Here is a 23,375-nt window from a genome sequence, read left to right as displayed (position 1 = left end):
TATATATAATCCAAATAACTTAAATATTTGACATGATTAGTGTCCACGCATATGCGCGGGTGCTAATACTAGGGAATCTAATAAAGACATAGAGAACACGGTTCTTATGTAAAGCAGAGTTAATTTTGGAAGGTAAGGTGTCCTGATAATTAACTTCCCCCCCCCCCCCCCAAAAAAAAAAAATTGATCAACTGTGGAATCTTTATTTACACAGAATCATAAGTCTGAGTTCCCAGTCCATTTGGTAGACCATCCATGATAAAAATAAATATATAAATGAATTTTCAATAATCACATGTGATGGATAAGCATTTTAATTGGGAAATAAAAAAAAAAAGACAAATAGTCAAAATACCTTTTTTCTTTTTTTTTTTCGGGCAATTTTTATATGGTTTCTAAGAAACCCAAAAAACTAAATAGGAATCAGGATTAAGCAATAATTTGATTGTAATAAAAATATTTGAGCAAGTCTCATCATTTAACTTAAATCTTAGTCACATAAATTGCTTATAGTGAAACAAATTTATAGTGGATGAAAACAAAGACAAATCTCTAACGGAGAAAGAAAAGGAAAAATAAAACGAAAGGACAAAAAAGTGAACTAGAAAAAAAAAGACAAGAAAAGAAGAGCTTAATATGTTATGTGCTCTCATTGAGGATTCGAACCAAAGCAAAAGGCAATGACATTGACCATGGGTGCCAACTGCACCAATAAAACAATTTTGTGGCAATTTAACAATTGAGGGAAATAGTTCAATAGAATATACTTGTCAATAAGAATTTATTGTTCCTAGATTATATTAAATCTAATATATCTAAAGTATTCATAATTCTTTTGGCTAAACAAGAGATACTTAAATTGGATAAGTTGGAATAATACAATTAACATTTTTTTAGATTTTGTATGATCAAAAGATATATATATCTGCTCAAACTATTTAGTAAAATTTACAAGCATTTTAGGAAGACAAGAAATTTGACTTTAAGATTCTTTAGAAAGTATGACATACTAATTTATACTTTTTTTTTTTGGTTAAATGGATATACTATATATAAATATATATATATATATATATATAAAGTATTTATATATATATGGCATTAGCGTTCCCTGTAAAGTAGTAGTTCCAAACGGGTTATTATTACATGGAAACGTTTGTTTTTCATACATATATAGTTTCTAAAATGTCTGTCTAAACAGATTCAATTGCAAACATTGGAGGAAATAATCTTGGTCAGTAAATCTGCAATTCTATTCTGTTCCCTAAAGATGTATCTGATTTTCAAATTGCCCATGCTTTGCATCAGTTGCCTGCATTCAAATATAATAATCATTTTTACTTAAAAGCCATTTAATTACCTTAGATGAATTTATTGCTATCTCAAGTGGCAGCAATTGGTGTTCCTTGCAATCTTTAGACCCTGCATTAAAGCTTGGAGATGTATTTGGTTGTTAGTAGCATGCGATATACGTCGCATGTGTTAAGGGTTTTCGATTTGACAGTGTACTGAGAAAGGTGAAGGTTATTACTAACTAACAAAGTGTGCTTCAGAAATGACCCCATGCTTCTTTTTAAAAGGTTGTTATGAATAATGTCAAATTAAGAGCAGGAAAACATGAAAAGAAAAAAAAATGTACTTTGTAAATGCAAAAAGTAAATGTTTGCGTATATACTGAATGAATAGCGATATTACTCATATTTAGACACCCGTATTTCTAAATCAAATAAGCTTGCATGTGTTAACAACGTTACTGTAAACAACACTGTATTAAAAGACTAAACCAACACTATAAATAGGAGGATTGTATATATTTCTCATATTCTAATTAATTCTCAAAAAAGATTGTGAAGCAACTCGTGCTCTACTATTCCTTCTCGATTTTCACAAGCTACTTACATAGACAGCTAGCTCCCAACTTTTGAAGGGGCCGAGTTCAGAGGAGAAAATGAGAATGGGAAGGAATAAGTTTTGGGGTGTATGTATTAAAAATGAGAAAAAAACATCGAACCCACCTCGCTGACAAGAGTTCTTTGAAAATGGCTCATCGCATTTGAGAACCTCTTTCAGATCATGCATAAAAACAGTTCAGTTCAACGACAATTATAGAAAGGGGATGCAAGCAATGCAATTCTCCCTCAAGAATTGCAATGTCATTAATTAATTTTAGACGACCTATCTTATTATTCTTTTAGTAATAAGTTATATGCCATCACTAGAAAAACTTAGGCGCAAATCATCATGAATTCAGATATTCAATCATCTGATAGCCTTGTCGAATGGCTTATTCTTTAACTGAAAGATGAAAAAGAATGTATTAAAAGCAAGTCCTACTCAAGGATAAAGAAAGAGTCAAATAATCTGACAATTTATTGGAGCCTGCTATTTTGGTAACTCTCAAGATCACAAACGCCCCAGCTTTTCAACAAGGCGATTCTCAATCTCAATTCTCTTCTTCATCAACATAGCGTACTTGGCGACAAGCTTTTGGTCTCCTGCTGTTGCCGCGAGCTTGCAGTTAAGTGATGTCTTGTCCATATTGTCCATGTACATGGATGAAATTGGCACAAAGTTACCCTTCTTGTTGCACAACCAACCATGAGCAGCCCTCAAAGCAGCACCAAGGGAAGCTGAGTCTGCAAATCAGCTCAGGGTTTAAATTAGTCAGCAGTCAACAAGGTTAGGAGGTGATGAGAATTCATCGCATGTCATTCTTGATTAAGTCATTGCAGCAGTAGTTATATTATTCTTAGATAGGGACAGCGACCGCTACACGAGCAGTAGAACTCTGAGGTATTTAGGTGAAAAAAAACAACAAGGAGATTAACTAACCTGGTTGTTGAACTGTGTAAACATCACATCCAAAGATGGAAGCTATCAAGCTTAGAATGGAACTATTTGCAGAAGCACCTCCTGTTGCAATTATTCGCTTTGGAGGAGAAGGCATTCCGAATCTTTCAGTATGAGCTCGCTTAGAAAGAAACTGTCCCTCTACTATGGCTCGAACCTGCAGATAAATATGTGATTCATAAATGTAAATTACCTCTTCTTGCACGTCCACTTGATATCTATGCACAAAACGTGCAAGTATCTTCACATGAGAACTATTTTAAGTCTAACCTCAGAAGGGGGATCAAATTCTTGCACTTCATGCTCTTTTATTCCATCAAGAGAATCTCCCGTGAAGTTCTCAAGGATATAGCGGTGGAAACCAACTGCATGAACCAGTTATTTCTTAAGAATTGCCAGCAAATAAATTTTGATGAAAATAAGTAGCAAGATCATGAGCACTTGAGACACACACACATATAAAGATCAAATGTTCAAGGTCAAATTCTACCCCCACAAACTGAGGATGTCCACATGATATTTTGAGAATATATTCTCTTTAGACGCATAAAAAGGCTGTTTGCTTTTCAATTTTAAATCTAGAAACTCATTTATCAGAGATAGAGTGATAGACCTAAACTGTATATGCGAAACTGGTTAATTCCCACACACACAAATATAGATAAGTTTATATACATACATTCACTCCAGTTTCGGCTTTGATCAAGGTATTTATTTCTCAGCTTCCTGCATCGTCCTAAGCATGTTCGAACTCTAATTTTTAAGAACTTTTTATGGTCTCTCTGCAACTCAAGCTTTAAAGAGGTTAATGTTTGAAGGCCAAGAATAAAGCCCCCTCCCCCTTTGCTGGCACCAGATAGAGAGTAGAGATGCCAGCCAAAGTATTCAACTTCTCACCCTCAATCAAATGTAGAACTATCAAACCAGTGATAAATAGAGAGACCCCAAGTTTTTTCGAATACAACTTTTGGAGAAATGCCAGTATGACAAGTACCTCATTCTCAACTTAATAAAAACAAGAATATCAAATACCAAAAGAACTTACCTGGGAGGGGTGGCAGTATCTCAAAATCCTTATAGTAAAAGCCTAATCTACCACCTGCATTTGAAATCAGAATCATTTCAAATCCAAGAAAGAAAAAAGATAGAAAAAATAGTATATAGGTGCATTATTGCTTTACTAACCGTTTAGTGGAGGCGTTTGCTGCAGATATTTGTTGAAAACATCCCAAGATTTTTCAGCATAACGGTTGCGTATATCTGTCAAGGATATGGTTCATACTCAATAAAATCAACTGTAGGTATTAAAACCTTTTCCACTATCCGCTGACATCAATTTTTTACCTTCACGAGCTAGTGAACCATTCTTGTAGCACAACATTACCATGTAGCTTTCAGTATCCACGGGATTAGGGAAAACATGCCCTTCCAAGCTTGGATTGTGATCCTTAGTTATTCCAAAAACCTTTAAAATAAAAACAAAAACGCATAATGGACAGGCATATTTAACTGAAATTGTTGATAAAATAAATTCTCAGTATCATGTTACAGAACTACTGGCTGTAATATTTGGAATCCACACTTCATTTCTTCTCTTTTCCCTCTTCTCAGCAGAAGAAAGTCAACACTAACAGGATTGACTATTCCGTTTCTTGAAGCAAGCAAGTTTTTTCAGCTTGATCATGTGTTCAACAAGCTTAAATGAATCCTCGTATAAGTCCAGATCTCCCTCATCTCAAGAAGCAGTAAGTCCAGGGTGTTATGACAGAAGGACAATATACATAGGTCATGATTTTAGTCCATTAGCTAGAAGAACGTATGATTAAGTCTAGTGTCGCCAGCATTGTTTTGCTTTCATGCCTTCGTTTGGCAATTTGTGATTAGCTTATTTTGTTGGTCTATTTGCATCATAATTATAAAAAAAGTGAACTATCATAACATAAAGAAACAAAAAACGCAGTGCACCCCTTTTAAAGGGGTTAAAGTAAAAGTGCAACACTAATAACAACAAAAACAAATGGAAAAGAAAACCAACTTACTGTATCACTAGTGCCAAGACTAATTGCCAGATCTCCAGGAGTATTTAATGTCAACCCTAAACATCAGAAAGCCAAGTAATCAGGACATAGTGAACTATGAGCTAATATAACCATTAGGTAAACACATGAAAACCATTATTGCGAAAAGGCAGAATGGCAAATCACAATAAAAAGATTTAGTTCTAAAACAGATAAGTACGCCAATTTTTGGACATACTCATATGCGAAATTATGTCTCAAGGTTATCAATTTTATCTACATCAAAACCCACTTGTGAGTGGATTTTTATGAGATTACAGCATAAGTTCTAAGATAATTGAACAATATATGAAGCCTAAAAACTAGCTGATGGTCAGGTCTTAATTCTAATACATCAGAGCATTCTATTTTATGACCATACTTCAGTAACACAAGACTCAGTCCCATCCCCATCAACTTTGACAGAGAAAAGTTAGGATGTTGAATTGGGCATGAAAATATTATTGTACTGGGCCTTCATAAGTTTGTCATATACAGAGATGAGAATCAAAACCATCTGGTCGTATGCTGCTTTTGCAGAAAAATATACAAGTGAATATCCTTAAACAAGGACCACATAGCAAGCAAGAAGATAGAGAGAAATCCTAACAGAAGATACACACAGAATCTTGAGCAAAAATCCTCTCACCTGCCAAGCTGTTGGGATTATCTCCGGACCATTGAATGATCAAGCAGTCTTTGTTGAAGTGATACCTGAAAGTAGGTATATGGAAGATTTAACTCTCAGATAGCAAATATAAGCAAAAGTAGCTATACTAACACCTAAAAAAGATCGAAAATGTTTTGGTGCAACTTATTGTGAAACCAGCTATGCATTTCGTAAACTAGTGAAAACTTGTAATCATTTGTAATCTCCATTGAGGAAATCTGAATATCAATTTGGTCATCACCAGTGACTTCCTATCTATGGACACAAAGTTTTTTAACGTGAATCCTCTGATGAACACCCACTGATTTAGCTCAAGAGTATAGGCCAGAGTGGGAAAAAAAAGTTTTAAATTTCTTCTGATGAAACTGAGTTTAAAGAAAGGAACACATATATGATCTACCTCTCCACAAAATAGGAAGCTATAGGTCCAGCAACAGCGTGTGCAGGAGCTAATTTTCCAAGCTTTTCCTCCAAACCAGGAGCTGTGGCCTGGAGAACCATGAAAAGCTCAAATTAACCAAACTACAACATTAAAAATTCACCCAAAACCTAAAAATGCTTAAAATAAAAAGCACTTATATCTTCACTAATACATAAAATAGATCAAGAACTAGTAAATAAAATACTAAATAGAACAGGATTAGCATTCTGTCTAGTGCTATGATACTGGCTTTGGGTGCTAGAGGTCCCGAGTTTGATCCTCAGAATGATCCCATTTTTCTAACATTACTTTTAAAAAGATAAAAATTCGAAAAGATATCACAAAAAGATTAGATTTATTTAGAGCTACTCAGTAGTTCTTATTACAAACCAGAATACCTTCAAAACGATTTCGGACCACGCTCTCTGCTTAATATCCATCAAGTTCATCCCTGCACCATCAGTGTGATCAATGCTGGCATATCCTCCAATAAGCAAAGATGCCATAAACGAGCTAACAAGGGAGATTCTCTCAGTATTATGATAAACCTCTTGTTGTGTCTCAAACAATCGACGTATCTGTGGACCCGTAAATCTCTCGTATGCACGAGAACCAGTAAGTCTAGACAACTCCATTGCCCCTCCAACAGCTTCCTCAATCGCCTTACATTGTTCCGTCGTGCTGCTGTCCATCCATATTGGAGATTCCTTCGTCGAAAAAACATCATTGAGTTGCTCAACCAATGATTTCTTAGAATCTAGAGATGACAAAATCGCGGCACTCCCTTTTTTCCAATACACACTACCATGCTGCTGTCCACTACCTGAAACAGCAGCAATCTTACCAAAATCCAATTTTGACGATTTTTTTAGTCTCTGGAGGATCAATTCAAATGCTTCTACCCACATCAATGTGGGTGAAACAATTCTGCCATTTACTAATGGGTCACGATAAACACCACCTTCAGTTTTGTAATGTGATAATTCAGAATCGAAATTAATTAATTCTGCAGCCACAATACTCAGGTTGGCATCGAGCACAGTAGCCTTCAGTGACCTGATAATCCACACATACAAAAAAAAAAAAAAAAAAAAGGTTAAAGAATCATACATGCCCCAAATAAATAATTTTTCATGAAATCCCAAAAACCCAGTTAATGATAAACTCATGCCATTACAAGAAAATTCAGAAACCTAAGAGAATTAACCAAAATTGAGCAAACTGAACGAATCAAGAAAGAATATTCAATATGCCAAATTGAAAGGAAAAAATAACCACTACTACGGGATCAATCAATAGGACTATCAAAGATTTTGTGAATATAAAAATCAGTCAAGAAAATTACAAAATAACATAATTGATGATTACTGAGTAGGTACTTACTGAGTAGAACTGTCAAAGCCAAGGAAAAGAGCATCTTGTGGGTGTGAGGAATCTGCCATCGAAACAGGGAAAAAGGCTGTATAAAAATCAACTTTCTAAAATCCAACGATGAAATTTGGGATCCCTTTATAGTACGAGGTATTGATTATGGTTTGATTTTGATAAAGATACAATATCTTTGAATTTAAATAGAGATGATGATGACTGTGAAAGTGGTAATACCTGACTAGGATACTTATCAAATTTGTGTCCTACTTTATTTCTACTTGGATCAACTAATCTATGAAATAATCTCATATTAATTAGATCCTTGTAAGTTTGTAACAAAACAATCCTTAGTTATTTTATTTATTACAAACCTTGTCATTTTACAATTTTGAAATTAGTAAAACATTTGGAATATTTTTTTATCTTAAATATTTGGAGTTCAATTTCTTTTTCCATTGGTTCAACGATAGAAAAAAGAAACATTGAGAAATAGTATATCGAGTTTCAATTGTAAAAAAAAAAAAGAAGAGATCGAGGCATGGTTAATGTAGACTAAATATTACTTGAAATATCAGATTACCGGGATCTAAATATCACAAAATACTCGAGTAATGACTCGAAATGCATGCAATACACTACTAGAAATTAAGGAAAAACTGACCAAGCCCATATCGGTCAATATTGGTCAGTAAAAAAAAAGCGACCAAAAAATCGTCCAACATGGACGGAAACAACAAAAAATTATTTTACATTTTTTTAAAATTAAATACCGACCAAAGTTGGTCAGTATAATGGTCAAAAAGTTGACCGAAGTAGTCAGACTTGCTTAGTCAAAGTAACTTTTTGATTACCGACCAACTTTGGTGGGTAATGTGGATCCAATTTTTTAAATTTTAATAATTATATTATTATTTAAATATAAATTTTAAGGAATTTATATTTAATATTACCGACCAAAGTTGGTCGGTTATTGCAGGGGAAGCATTTACCGACCAACTTTGGTCGGTAGATTTTATTTCCTGAAAAATAACCGACCAAAGTTGGTCGGTTATTAGGTCAAACATGGTCAAACTTTTGAATCACTTTAATATTTACTATCTAAATAATATAAATATAATCCGTTAACACTTTATTTTGTAATACAAATAATGAATACACTAACATATACTATAACAAGCTATATATAGTTAAAGTAGTACAATGAAGTGTGTGTGTGTGTGTGTGTGTATCTATATATATATATATATATATATATATATATAGGTATAGTCGTATATATATAAGAACACGAAGCGCTAGGACCACATGGTCGGGTTCTTTTGCGGATAGACTTGTGAAGAAGCAATAATCTAATTAGTATATATAATTGGTCACCGTCAAATATATCTATTTGTAAATGGATTCATCGACTTATAACTTACTTAGATGCATTGATGGATATTAAAAACAAAACGTTTTCACCTACATCGATGAATATTAAAAACAAACCGTCTCGACCTATTTCTATTAATCTATGTCATGCATTATTAGTGATGAATTAATAAAATATAGAAGAATTAATACTAAACATCTTTGACATGTATATATATATCTTTGACATGTATATATATATATGGATTACAAATTAAAGAAACGAAAGAAGTTATTAGCATTAAGTAAACGAGTTAATATGTCAAACATGGTCAAACTTTTAATTTGAATCACATTAATATTTACTATCTAAATAATATAAATGTAATCCGTTAACACTTTATTTTGTAATACAAATAATGAATACACTAACATGTTGTCACGACCCAAAATCCCACTAGCCGTGATGGCACCTAACCCAACCCGTTAGGTAAGCCAATTTCCAACAATCCAATTCCAATGAAATTAATTAAAAGAAAATATCTAAAACCAATATATCTCCCCAAGAACTGGTAGTACAAATCATGAGCTTCTAAGAATAGAGTGTACAAAGCAGAAATAAAATAAATACATAGTCTATTTGAATAATACATAAACAGAGCTTTTATAAATCTAAGGCTACCCTGAACAAGAGGCAACTATAACAGGAACGCAGGTACATCTTCAAATCTCGCAACCATCGAGCACAACAACAACAACAGCCAACATCTGCACTCAATGTGCAGAAGTCTAGTATCAGTACAACCGACCCCATGTACTGAGTAAGTAACAAACCTAGCCTTATGTTGAAAGTAGTGACGAGCTTCTACCAAGGTCGGGTCCAAAACCACTAATCCACAACAATTAATAACGACATAAAGCAAATAATACCAGAAGTGACTCAGAGATAAATGCTCAGTCACATCATGATTTCAGAAATAGTAGTTCTTCTTTTCAAGTACATCAGTGAAAATCCAAATCGTTTGCCAAAGTTACCAAAAATGTGAATAAGTTTGAAAACAGAAATTTTTCCAAAATCTTTTCAATAATAAATAAAATATCTCATTTTCTTTCCAGATAACCAGTATAAAACAAATGGATCACTATGCCTATTTGTCAACATGTGTGAGAAATCATGAATAATGTGATACCGTACAGCATGAGGAAAAACACATCTCTATGCATATATGTCATGTGTTCATTTCAATGCAATATATCTCAGAGATTGCACTCATGTACTCACACTCTCTCAGAGTACTCAATCTCATTGTCTCGCATTCTCTCTCACTGTGCTCAGCACACTCAATCACTCAGCGCTATAAAATACCTGCTGCGGCGTACAGCCCGATCCCTGTTTATAGTGGACTGCGCTCACTGGGGATGTACAGACTCATGAGGGGCTCCTACAGCCCAAGCGCTATAAGCACGGACAACTCATGTGCTGCATGGATAACTCACGTGCCATAATATAAATATCTGGATCCGCACGGCCAACTCACGTGCTGCACGGACAACTCACGTGCTATAATAATATCTTGATCTGCACGGCCAACTCACGTGCTATAATAATATCTGGATCCGCACGGCCAACTCACGTGCTGTACGGCCAACTCACGTATAATAGTATAATATATAGATCCGCACGGCCAACTCACGTGCAATAGTATAATATATATAAAGCCAACATGGTCTGTTGTGGCGTACAGCCCGATCCCAAAAATATCCTCACAATCAGGCCCTCGGCCTCCCTCAGTCATCAATCTCTCCAGTCTCTCTCTCATGGGCTCACAATGTCATGAGAATAGCCCAAAAATGATGATATGATGCATCAATAAATAACAACAGAGACTGAGATATGATATGCAATTAAATGAATATGACTGGGTATGAATTTTCAATTTAAACAAATAATTCGCAGCAATATGACCTCTACATGATTTTTAATATGCTTTTCAGTTCAATTTCTTTAATACGTACAACTGCATGGAAAATGCCAAGATTATTTAACTACAAAATTTCACATAAATAATTATGTCATAATTTCTATAGTGCACTCCCACACGCCCGTCACCTAGCATGTGCGTCACCTCCCAACAATTTACGAAATACATATATTCAGGGTTCATACCCTAAACTCCAAGATTAGAAGAGTTACTTACCTCGAACAAGCCAAATCCAATGCCGAGCAAGCTAAATAATGCTCCAAAAATCCCATTATGTACATATCAACTTCCAAATAGCTCAAATCTAGTCAAAATAATTTGATTCAGCCCACAAAAATTATAGGAATTAATTCCATATCAAAATACTAATATTTTTCAAAAATCCAAAATTGCGCCCCAAAAATCACCCGTGGGGATCACGTCTCGGAATCCGATAAAAATCATAAAATCCGAACCCCCATTCAACCATGAGTCCAAACATACCAAAATTACCCAAATCCGACCACAACTCGACCCTCAAATCTTCAATTTAAACCAAGAGGGTTTTTAAACTTTTCCAACTCAATTTACCAATTAAATGATAAAAACAACCATGGATTCGGGTAATTTAACCAATAATGAGTTAAGAACACTTATCCCGTTGTTTTCTCTAAAAATTACCCAAAAATTGCCTCAATCCGAGCTCCAAATCGTTAAATTTTTTTTGAACTTAAACCTTCTGTCCAGGCCTCTCTTCTTCGCGAACGCGGCAGGTCCCTCGCGTTCGCGAAGCACAAAATGTGCTGCCCAACATTTTCTCTCCGCGAACGCGAGACACTGCTCGCGAACGCGATGCTTTAGAGAGCCCTTCTTCGCGAATGCGAAGGCAAAAACCCATGCTCACTATTTTTCCCTTCGCGAACGCGATACCCAAACGCAAACGCAATGCACAACCTAGCTCCTCTTCGTGAACGCGAGGAGTAAATCCTGCCTGCTTGAAATTCCTCTTCGCGAACGCGAGGGCCCACTCGCGAACGCGAAAGAGAAAATCCAAAAAATGTAGCAACAAATATCAGCAATCCCACCAAGGCCACAAATGATCCGTTAACCCCCCAGAACTCACCCGAGCCCCTCGGGACCTCAACCAAATATACCGACAAGTCCTAAAATATCATACGGACTTAGTCGAACCCTCAAATCACCTCAAACAATGCTAAAACCATGAATTACACCCCAATTCAAGCCTAATGAACTTTGAAATTTCTAGTTTCTACAAAACGACCCCGAAACCTATCAATTCACGTCCGATTGACCTCAAATTTTGCACACAAGTCATAAATGACATAACAGAGGTATTCAAATTTTCAGAATCAGATTCTGACCCCGATATCAAAAAGTCAACCCCCCGGTCAAACTTTCCAAAAATTCAACTTTCGGCATTTCAAGCCTAATTCCACTACGAACCTCCAAATAATTTTTTGGACATGCTCCTAAGTCTAAAATCACCATAAAGAGCTATTGGAATCATCAGAACTAAATTCGAGGTCGTTTACACATAAGTCGACATCCGGTCACTATTTTAACTTAAGCTTTAAACCTTGGAACTAAGTATTCCAATTCATTCCAAAACCTCACCGGACCCGAACCAATTGCCCCGACAAGTCATACAACAACTGTAAAGCCCAATTTGAGCAGTAAATAGAAAAATGGGGTTGTAGTACTCAAAATGACAGGTCGGATCGTTACACATGTACTATAACATGCTATATATATATAGTTAAAGTAGTACAACAAAGTGTGTGTGTGTGGGTGTATGTGTGTGTGTGTGTATAGCCGTATATATATAAGAATACGAAGTGCTAGGAGCACATGTTCGGGTTCTTTTGGGGATAGACTTGTGAAGAAGCAATAATCTAATTAGTATATATAATTTATCATCATCAAATATATCTATTTGTAAATTGATTCATCGACTTATAATTTACTTAGATGCATCGGTGAATATTAAAAACAAAACATTTCCACCTATATCGATGAATATTAAAAACAAAACGTCTCGACCTATTTCGATTAATCTATGTCATGCATTATTAGTGATGAATTAATGAAATATAGAAGAATTAATACTAAACATCTTTGACATGTATATATATATATATATATATATATATATATATATATATATATATATATATATATATATATATATATATATATGGATTACAAATTAAAGAAACGAAAGAAGTTATTAGCATTAAGTAAACAAGTTGATAGGTCAAATTAAGGACTAAACATATTTAAAATAGAATAATATTGGTTTATCAATTGATAAATTTTTCGTACGTAGTAATGTATGCGATTGATCATCAATTACAATATAGTGTATGAGTGTGTGTGTGTGTGTGTGTGTGTGTGTGTGTTTGTGTGTGTGAAATTACTCATATACTTAATTATAACTTAGAAAATTTACTTAGATAGATGCTATTATAATTTATTAAAAGTAATTAGTTAATATAATTATTTATAAAGATTATGCTTATAATTTATAATTATTTATAATAATTGTATATGTGAATAAAATAAATGCTTATAGTTTATAATAATTTTTTTATAGTTTATAATATTTTAAGAAATAAAAACACAAAAAAAACATTTTTGTTTAAAAATAACTGACCAAAGTTGGTCGGTTAATAGTCAAACGGTCAACACTAATGTACCGACCAACTTTGGTCGGTAATTGTAATTTTAGATCTGAAATACAGGATTCCCCCTTATTTCTCTTACCTCTCTTCTCCAAATTTTCATACTCCACACTCAATACCCTTCCCCTTTCCTTCTCTATTTCCCTCACACAAATCCCATTCCCCACCCCACGTAGCCACTGCCCCGCGTCGCCACTCCCCTGCCGTCGCCGCTGCTAGCCACTGCCCAGCTGCCGCCCCTCCTTCTCCACCTCCTAAAAATTCTAGGTTTGAATTACAACTTATTTCTTTTGTGTATAAATTTAATGTTAATTAGTTAATTAGTGCTTCAATTGATTGTTTAACTTTGTGCGATGACCTAAAAGGTCATCTTTAAATTTAATAATTAATTCTGTGTTCTAAGACCTCGAAAAGCACTATTTATCATTTCTCGACTTGTGTGCGCAGTCCGTATAATTTCCCAGAAAATGTTTATGTGAAAAATGGATTAAAATGTAAAACAGAGCCTTAAAACTCAATTGAGTTGACTTTGGTCAATATTTTGAGCAAACAGATCCGGATCAGTATTTTGATAGTTCCGATAGGTCCGTATCATGATTTGGGACTTGGGCGTATGCCTAGAATTTAATTTGGAGGTCCCTAGCTCAAGTTATGACCATTTAACGGAAATTAAAAATTTAAAGGCTAAAGATTTCCAAGTTTGACCACAGAGTTGACTTTTTGATATCAGAACCGAAATCCGATTTTGGAAATTAGAATATCTCCGTTATGTCATTTATGACTTGTCTGCCAAATTTAAAGTCATTCCGGATTCATTTAACATATTTCGGCACAAGTTTTGTAAATTAAAAAGTTTGAAACTCAAAAGTTTGAAACAAGGTGTGAATTGTAATTTCGATATTGTTTGATGTGATTTGAGACCCTGAGTAAGTCCGTGTTATGTTACGGGACTGGTTGGTATAATTGGATGAGGTCCCGAGGGGCTCGGGTGAGTTTCAGATGAGTTTCAGATCATTTTTGCAAAAACTACCAGTTCTGGTTCTGGTGTTTCGCACTTGCGACTTTTGGAGCGCAGGTGCGGTATCGCTTCTACGGCTCAACCATCGCAAATGCGGAAAGCATTGCTTCTGCGGCTCCTTCATGCACATCTGCGCAGCCGTAAATGCGGCTCAAGTTCCGCAGATGCAGACACATGCCGGGCAAGCCATTTTGCAGATGCGAGATATTTCTCGCAAATGCGAGCTCGCAGGTGCGAGCCCAGGCACCGCAGGTGCGGAAATGCCTGGGCAGTGTTAAAAACGAAGGCTTCTGAGATATTTTTCTCATTTTGGTCATTTTGAGCTCGGGTAAGGTGAATATTTGGGCGATTTTCACGGAGAAAAATTGGGGTAAGTGTTCCTTATCCTATATTGATTATATTTCATGATTCCATACTCATTTACATCATGAATCCGTGAATTTATGGAAGAAAAATCAGATTTTTAAAAAAAGCTTCCAAAAATGTAAAATGAGGATTTGAAAGCCAATCCGATGTCAGAATTGGATAATTTTTGTATGGTTGGATTCATATCGGAATGGGTGTTCGGATTTCGTAAGTTTTTCTGAGATTCGAGACGTGGGCCCCACTGTTGATTTTTGAGATGAATTTCGGATTTTAATTCAGAAAATTAGTAAATTCATATGGAATTAATTTCTACGATTTGTATTGAATATATTGAATTGTTTATGACTAGATTTGAGGATTGTAGACACTAATTCGCGAGGCAAGGGTGTATTGGAAACTTGAAATTTGGTTGCAAAGCGAGGTAAGTGTCGTGGTTAACTTTTACTTGAGGGAATAGAACCCTTAAATTATTTGTTATGTGAGATGCATGTGTAGGACGTATAGGTAAGGTGACGAGTGTCTATACGTTGTCAAATTAATTGTTTGCATAACTACTTGAAAAATCATAAATCGTTTTAAATCATGAATTAATTATTATATTAATTGTTTCACTCATATTCCTTGTCAAATATTAATTCTTGAATTTCTGCAATAATTGTCACATGCTTATTTGATCATTATTCGTGAAATTATTATTCATTTAATTATTGATGAATATTTTGGAAGGTGAAGTTGGTATTTTGGTATTGAATTGATTGATAAGTGTATATCTCTGCACTTAAATACTCTTTGAAGTTTATATTATTATTTTTCATGGTAAGGAAGTGTAAAAGCACAAAGGATGTTGCCGTGCCATTTGTGAGTGTAAAACCACGAAGGGTGTTGACGTGCCATTTGTGAGTGTAAAAGCACGAAGGGTGTTGCCGTGCCATTTGTGAGGGTAAAAGCACGAAGAGTAATGCCGTGTCAAATAAGAGTAAAAGCACAAAGGGTGGTGCCGTGCCATTTTCATATTATCATTTGCTCATTTTATTGTTGATAAATTAATTGGCTTCTAAGTGACACTCCTCCTGCTGAAATTATTATATCCTTCCCTTTCGCATGTTCCCTCCCAATTTATAAATTGTTATTTCTTGTATTATTGTTACTTTGTATTTGTATATACTTGTACAGGTAGTTTACATACGTGTCTTGTCATAGCCTCATCACTATTTCGTCTAGGTTAGGCTCGGCACTTACCAGTACATGGGGTCGGTTGTACTGATACTGCACTCTGCATTTCTTGTGCAGACTTTGGAGTTGGTCCCAGCGGCGTACATTAGATTTGCCGGATACAGCTACCAGTGGAGACTTGAGGTATAACTGCACAGCGTTCGCAGTTCTGAAGTCCCCTTCTATATTATCTCAGCTGTGTATTATATTTCAAACCGCTTGAATTTTATTCAGATTTTTATTTATATTATTCTAGAAGCTCGTGCACTTGTGACTCCAGTTCTGGGATGGTATTTAGATATCGCAATTATTATGGATTATTTCAGACATTATTTTTGCATTTGTTTCTTTGTTATTAATTAGTTTAAAATTATGTTAAAATGGCTAATATTATTCTATCGTTGGCTTACCTAGCAAGTGAAATGTTAGGCACCATCACGGTCCCGAAGGTGGGAATTTCGGGTCGTGACACTTTGCATTTTTTTGAAATCTAGGGTTTAGGTCTTGTTTTAATTGAATTGATTACATATGATGTAAATTGAATGTTTAAGTTTGTATTGTTTTGAATTGCTTAGTTAGAATTGAATTATTTACTTTGAATTGAAAATAATTTTTAGGATTTGTTCTTGTGAAATAAACTTTTAGAGTATGGGTTGAACTTTTAGGATATGAATTAAACTTTTTGGATATGAATTGAACTTTTTGTTAACGTTTAAACTCTTAGGATATGAATTGAATTGAGTTTTTAGGATTTATTCTTGTGAATTGAACTTTTAAGGTATGGGTTAAACTTTTAGGATATGAATTAAACTTTTTGGATATGAATTGAACTTTTAGGATATAAATTGAACTTTTTGGATATGAATTGAACTTTTAGGATATAAATTGAATTGAGTTTTTAGGATTTGTTCTTGTGAATTGAACTTTTAGGGTATGCGTTGAACTTTTTGGATATGAATTGAACTTTTTTGATATGAATTAAACTTTTAAGATGTAAATTGAACTTTTTGGATATGAATTGAACTTTTAAGATATAAATTGAACTTTTAGGATATGAATTGAACTTTTAGGATATAAATTGAACTTTTAGTTTATGTTTAAACTCTTAGAATATGAATTGAATTGAGTTTTTAGGATTTGTTCTTATGAATTGAACTTTTAGGGTATGGGTTGAACTTTTAGGATATGAATTAAACTTTTTGGATATGAATTGAACTTGGATGTACAATAGGAATTATCTTAATCGGCGGGGATTGCAGGAGAATTTTGTAGAAGGGGTTGATGACTTTATGTCACAACCCGAAATTTCCACCTCCGGACCATGATGGCGCCTAACATTTCACTTTTTAGGCAAGCCAACGTTAGAATGATATTAGCCAATTTTTAAACAATCTTTAAATTTATTAATAACAAATAAATAAACGCGAAAGTAAGGTCTGAAATATAGTGATTAATCCATAAAGACAACAGTGTCTAAATACCATCCCAGAATTGGTGTCACAAGTGCACGAGCTTCTAGAATAAATATAAATAAAGGTCTGAATAAAATAAAGCTGTCTGGAAACAAACACAAAGCTAAAGTAAAGTAGATGGGGACTTCAGAACTGCGAACGCCGTGCAGTTATATCTCAAGTCTCCTCTGAGTAGCTGAAATCCGAGCAAGTCTATGGCACGCCGCTGGGACCAACTCCAAAATCTGCACAAGAAGTGCAAAGTGTAGTATCAGTACAACCGACCCCATGTACTGGTAAGTGTTGAGCCTAACCTCGACGAAGTAGTGACGAGGCTAAGGCGGGTCACTTACATTACCTGTACGCAATATTAGTAACAACAACAATAGTAGAAATAAATCAGGTAACTCGTTTATAATAATTGAAGCCAACTCAACAGTCATAACCAATTATCATTTCCATCAATTCTGTTGCAACGTGCAACCCGCTCTCATAATATATTCACATTCAGTTCTGTTGCGGTATGCAACTCGCTCCTCCAATATATTTATTTTAATCAAGTCTGTTGCGGCATGCAACCCGATCCCCCAATATATATATATGTATGTCGACTTTTAAATAAGTCTGTTGCGGCGTGCAACCCGATCCTCCAATATGTACTTTTAATAAGTCTGTTGCGGTGTGCAACCCGATCCTCCAATATATTCATTATAATTAATTCTGTTGCGGCGTGCAACCCGACCCTCCAATATATTCATTAAAATCAATCCTGTTGCGGCGTGCAACCCGCTCCTCCAACATATTCATTTACCAATTCTTATAGAAGAAATTTCCCCAATAAATGCAATAATTAATATAAAATTATAAGACAACAAACATATAATAATTATGATTTAATTATGAAACAAACAAAGGCAAATAACAAATTATTATAGAAATCAGAGAGAAAATATGCAGTTTAATATTTAATATGCTAAATGTCAAATAACAATTAAGGCACATAATTCAAATAGCATGTAACAATTAATGCAGAAATTCAAGAATTAATATTTGACAAAGAATAGGAGAGAAACAATTATTATAATAATTAATTCATGATTTAAAATAATTTATGATTTTTCAAGTAAGCAGGAAAATAATTAATTTGACGAGGTATAGACACTTGCCACCTCGCCTATACGTCGTTCACATACAATTCACATAACAAATAATTTGAGGGTTCTATTCCCTCAAGTCAAGGTTAACCACGACACTTACCTCGCTTTGCAAATTCCAATCAATTACTTGACCACAACTTTTCCTTTTAAATTTGTCTCCAAAATCTTCAAATCTATAAACAAATAATTCAATATACTCAATACGAATTATAGGAATTAATTCCATATGAATTTACTAATTTTCCGGATAAAATCCGAAATTCATTAAAATATTCGGCAGTGGGACCCACGTCTCAAATCTCAGAAAAACTTCCGAAATCCAAACACCCATTCCGAGACGAGTCCAACCATACAAAAATTATCCAATTCCGATATCAAATGGACCTTCAAATCTTAAATTTTCGTTTTTGGAAGAATTTATAAAAATCTGATTTTTCTTCCATAAATTCACGGATTCATGATATAAATGAGTATGAAATCATGAAATATAATCAATATAGGATAAGAAACACTTACTCCAATGTTTTTCCGTGAAAATCGCCCAAAAATCGCCTCTTGAGGTTTAGGGTTCGAAAAATTGAAGAATGAATGAAAAACCCCGTTTAAGTCCAAAGTTATCAGCTGCGGATGTCGCATTTGCGACCTGAGCTTTGCAATTGCGAAGCTCGCAAATGCGAAGGGGTCATCACAAATGCGAGAACCTTCACATTTCCGCTGCCTTCGCAAATGCGAAGAGTATGTCGCATTTGCGACAACTGGCCCATCGCAACTGCGGGTAGAAGTTCGCATTTGCGAACATGCCCTTCCCCAGACCCCCTTCGCAATTGCGAGAACTGCTGGCCTAGGCTTTCTTCGCAATTACGATAAAAACTTCGCAATTGCCGTACCTGCTTTTTTCGCATTTGCGAAGCCTGATATCGCAATTGCGAGATCAGAGGCCTGCTACAGACACCAGTTACACCAGCAATTCTCTAAGTTCTAAAATCACTCCGTAGCATATCCAAAACTCACCCGAGCCCTCGGGGCTCCAATCCAAACATGCACGCAAGTCTAAAAATATCATACAAACTTGCTCGTGCGATCAAATCACAACAATAACACCTAAAACGATGGATTTAGCACCAAAACTCATGAATTCCTCAAGAACATTTCAAAACTATTATCTTCTCAACCGGATATCCGAATCACGTCAAATCAACTCCGATTTCTACCAAATTTCACAGACATGACTTATATATTATATTAAACATATACCGGGCTCCAGAACCAAAATACGGGCCCGATACCAATGAGATCAAACATTAATCAATTTCTTTAAATCCATAGAATTTCAGTCTTACAATTTTCATCAAAAATTCATTTCTCTAGCTAGGGACCTCGGAATTCGATTCCCGGCATACGCCCAAGTCCCATATTTTACTACGGACCTTCCGGGAATGTTGGAACATAGATCTGAGTCCGTTTACTCAAAACGTTGACCAAAGTCAACTAAAAATTAATTTTAAATCCGAAAAATTATTACTTCATAAATTTCCACATAAAGGCTTTCCGGATTTAAGCCCGGACTGGGCATGCAAATCGAGATAAGTAAAAATAAGGTTTTTAAGGCTAACATGCCCGGAATAGAGTCTTAATTCACAAGATGACCCTTTGGGTCATCACAATCTCCACCTCTAAAACAAACGTTCGTCCTCGAACGGACATAGAAAAGTACTTGAACTGGCGAACAAGTGGGGATATCTACTTTGCATGTCCGACTCGGACTCCCAAGTAGCTGCCTCAACAGGCTGACCTCTCCACTACACTCGAACTGAAGGGTAACTCTTTGACCTCAACTGACGAATCTGCCAGTCTAGAATGGCTACCGGCTCCTCCTCATCAGTCAAATCCTTGTCCAATTGGACAGAGCTGAAATCTAAAATGTGGGACTGGTCACCATGATATTTTTGGAGCATAGACACATGGAACACCGGATGAACCGCTGATAAACTAGGTGGCAATGCAAGCTTGTAGGCTACTTCACCCACCCTTTCAAGAATTTCAAAGTGTCCGATATACCTATGGCTCAACTTGCCCTTCTTTCCGAACCTCATTACACCTTTTATAGGTGAAACCCGAAGCAATATTATTTCTCCAACCATGAATGCAATATCACGAACTTTACGGTCGGCATAACTCTTTTGCCTAGACTGAGCTGTGCGAAGTCGATCCTGAATAATCTTGACCTTATCCAAGGCATCCTGTACCAAATCGGTACCCAACAACCGAGCCTCTCCCGGTTCAAACCAACCAACTGGCGATCGGCATTGCCTTCCGTATAATGCCTCATATGGAGCCATCTGAATGCTCGACTGTTAGCTATTATTATAAGCAAACTCCACAAGTGGCAAGAAATGATCCCAAGAAACTTCAATGTCTATAACACAACTGCGGATCATATCTTCCAATATCTAAATAGTGCGCTTTGTCTGTCCGTCTGTCTATGAATGAAATGCTATACTCAACTCCACCCGCGTGCCTAACTCATGCTGTACAACCCTCCAAAAATGTGAGGTAAACTGTGTACCTCGATATGAAATAATAGACACGGGCACCCCGTGAAGGCGGACAATCTCACGAATGTAAATTTCAGCTAACCTTTCTGAAGAATAGGTAACTAACTGCCACTGGAATGAAATGTGCTGACTTGGTCAACCTGTCCACAATGACCCAAACTGCGTCAAATTTTCTTTGAGTCCGTGGGAGCCCAACAATCAAATCTATAGTGATACACTCTCACTTCTACTCAGGAATTTCTAACTTCTGAAGCAAACCACCAGGTCTATGATGCTCGTACTTAACTTGCTGACAATTCAGACACCGAGCTACATATGCAACTATATCCTTTTTCATTCTCCTCCACCAATAATGTTGCCGCAAATCTTGATACATTTTGGCGGTACCTGGATGAATAGAATACCTGGAACTGTGTGCTTCTTCAAGAATTAATTCACGAAGCCCATCCACATTAGGCACACAAATACGACCCTGCATTCACAAAACCCCATCTTCCCCCACAACAACCTGTTTGGCATCACCGTGCCGCACCGTGTCCTTAAGGACAAGTAAATGAGGATCATCATACTGCCTCTCTCTGATGCGCTCATATAAAGAAGACCGAGCGACTGTGAAAGCTAGAACCCGACTGGGTTCTGAAACATCTAACCTCACGAATTGATTAGCCAAAGTCTGAACATTTGCAGCTAATGGCCTCTTACCAACCAGAATATACACAAGACTGCCTATACTCACAGCCTTTCTACTCAAAGCATCGGCCACCATATTGGCCTTTCCGGGGTGATACAAAATGGTGATATCATAGTCTTTCAACAATTCCAACCATCTTCTCTGTCTCAAATTAAGATCCTTTTGTTTGAATAGATACTGAAGGCTATGATGATCAGTAAATACCTCACACGAGACACCGTAGAGGTAATGCCTCCAAATCTTCAGCGCATGAACAACGACTGCCAATTCTATATCATGAACAAGATAATTCTTCTCGTGAACTTTCAATTGCCGCGACGCATATGCAATTACCTTTCCATCTTGCATTAATACTGCACCAAGCCCAATGTGAGATGCGTCACAATATACCGTATACGATCCTGAACCTATGGGTAATACCAACACCTGCGCCGTAGTCAAAGCGGTCTTGAGCTTCTGAAAGCTCAACTCACACTCGTCTGACCATCTGAATGGGATACCTTTCTGGGTCAATTTGCTCAATGGGCTTGCTATAAATGAAAACCCTTCCACGAACCGACGATAATAACCTGCTAAACCCAGGAAACTCCGGATCTCTGTAACTGAAGTAGGTCTAGGCCAATTCTCAACAGCCTAAATCTTCTTAAGATCCACCTTTATGCCTTCTGCCGATACAACATGCCCCAAAAAGGCAACTGAGTCTAACCAAAACTCATATTTTGAAAACTTGGCATATAACTGATTATTCTTCAAGGTGTGAAGCACACTTCGAAGATGCTGCTCATGTTCCTCTCGACTGCTGGAGTAAATCAAGATATCATCCAATGAATACAACCACAAAAGAATCCAAATAAGGCTTGAACACCCGATTCATCAAATCCATAAATGATGCTGGGGCATTTGTCAACCCAAATGACATCACTAGGAATTCGTAATGCCCATACCGAGTTCGAAAAGCTGTTTTAGGGACATCAGATGCCCTAATCTTCAACTAATGGTAACCAGAACTCATATCGATCTTCGAAAATACCTTGGCACCCTGAAGCTAATCAAATAAGTCATCAATTCTTGGCAGCGGATATTTGTTTTTGATAGTGGCTTTGTTCAACTGCCGATAATCTATACACATCTGCATAGAGCCATCTTTCTTCTTGACAAATAATACTGGTGCACCCCAGGGCGAGGCACTTGGTCTAATGAATCCCTGATCAAGCAAGTCTTGTAACTGCTCTTTCAGTTCTTTCAACTCCGGCGGGGCCATACAGTATGGTGGAATAGAAATGGGCTGAGTGCTCAGAGCCAAATCAATACAGAAGATAATATTTCTGTCGGGTGGCATCCCCGACAAATCTGTAGGAAATACTTCTGAAAATTCACGAACAACTAGTACTGAGTCCATAGAAGGAGCATCCGCACTGTGATCGCGAATATAAGCCAAATAGGCTAGACACCCTTTCTCTACCATACGCCGAGCTTTCGTATAAGAAATAATCCTGCTGGTAGAATGGCCAGGAGTTCCTTTCCACTCTAACTAAAGTAACCC

General features: G+C 36.0%; 1 protein-coding gene across 1 annotated transcript; it reads right to left on the bottom strand.

Annotated features, from left to right (window-relative positions):
- Positions 1-2,189: 2,189 nt before the first annotated feature.
- On the bottom strand, positions 2,190-7,658 carry LOC107761269 (xylulose kinase 2). Its single transcript, XM_016579477.2, has 11 exons — positions 7,382-7,658; positions 6,397-7,054; positions 5,978-6,066; positions 5,557-5,621; positions 4,890-4,945; positions 4,195-4,315; positions 4,036-4,110; positions 3,896-3,949; positions 3,121-3,215; positions 2,833-3,007; positions 2,190-2,636 (listed from the first exon to the last, which is right to left on the bottom strand). Exons 1-11 carry the CDS (start codon positions 7,438-7,440, stop codon positions 2,404-2,406), a joined length of 1,680 nt encoding a protein of 559 aa, XP_016434963.1. The 5' UTR covers positions 7,441-7,658; the 3' UTR covers positions 2,190-2,403.
- Between the last annotated feature and the right edge of the window lie 15,717 nt (positions 7,659-23,375).

The sequence above is a fragment of the Nicotiana tabacum genome, chromosome 12 (genome assembly GCF_000715075.1).
Source record: "Nicotiana tabacum cultivar K326 chromosome 12, ASM71507v2, whole genome shotgun sequence".
NCBI lineage: Eukaryota > Viridiplantae > Streptophyta > Magnoliopsida > Solanales > Solanaceae > Nicotiana > Nicotiana tabacum.
Note: the sequence above shows the minus strand (reverse complement) of the source record. Positions and strands in the feature narration are given on the sequence as shown.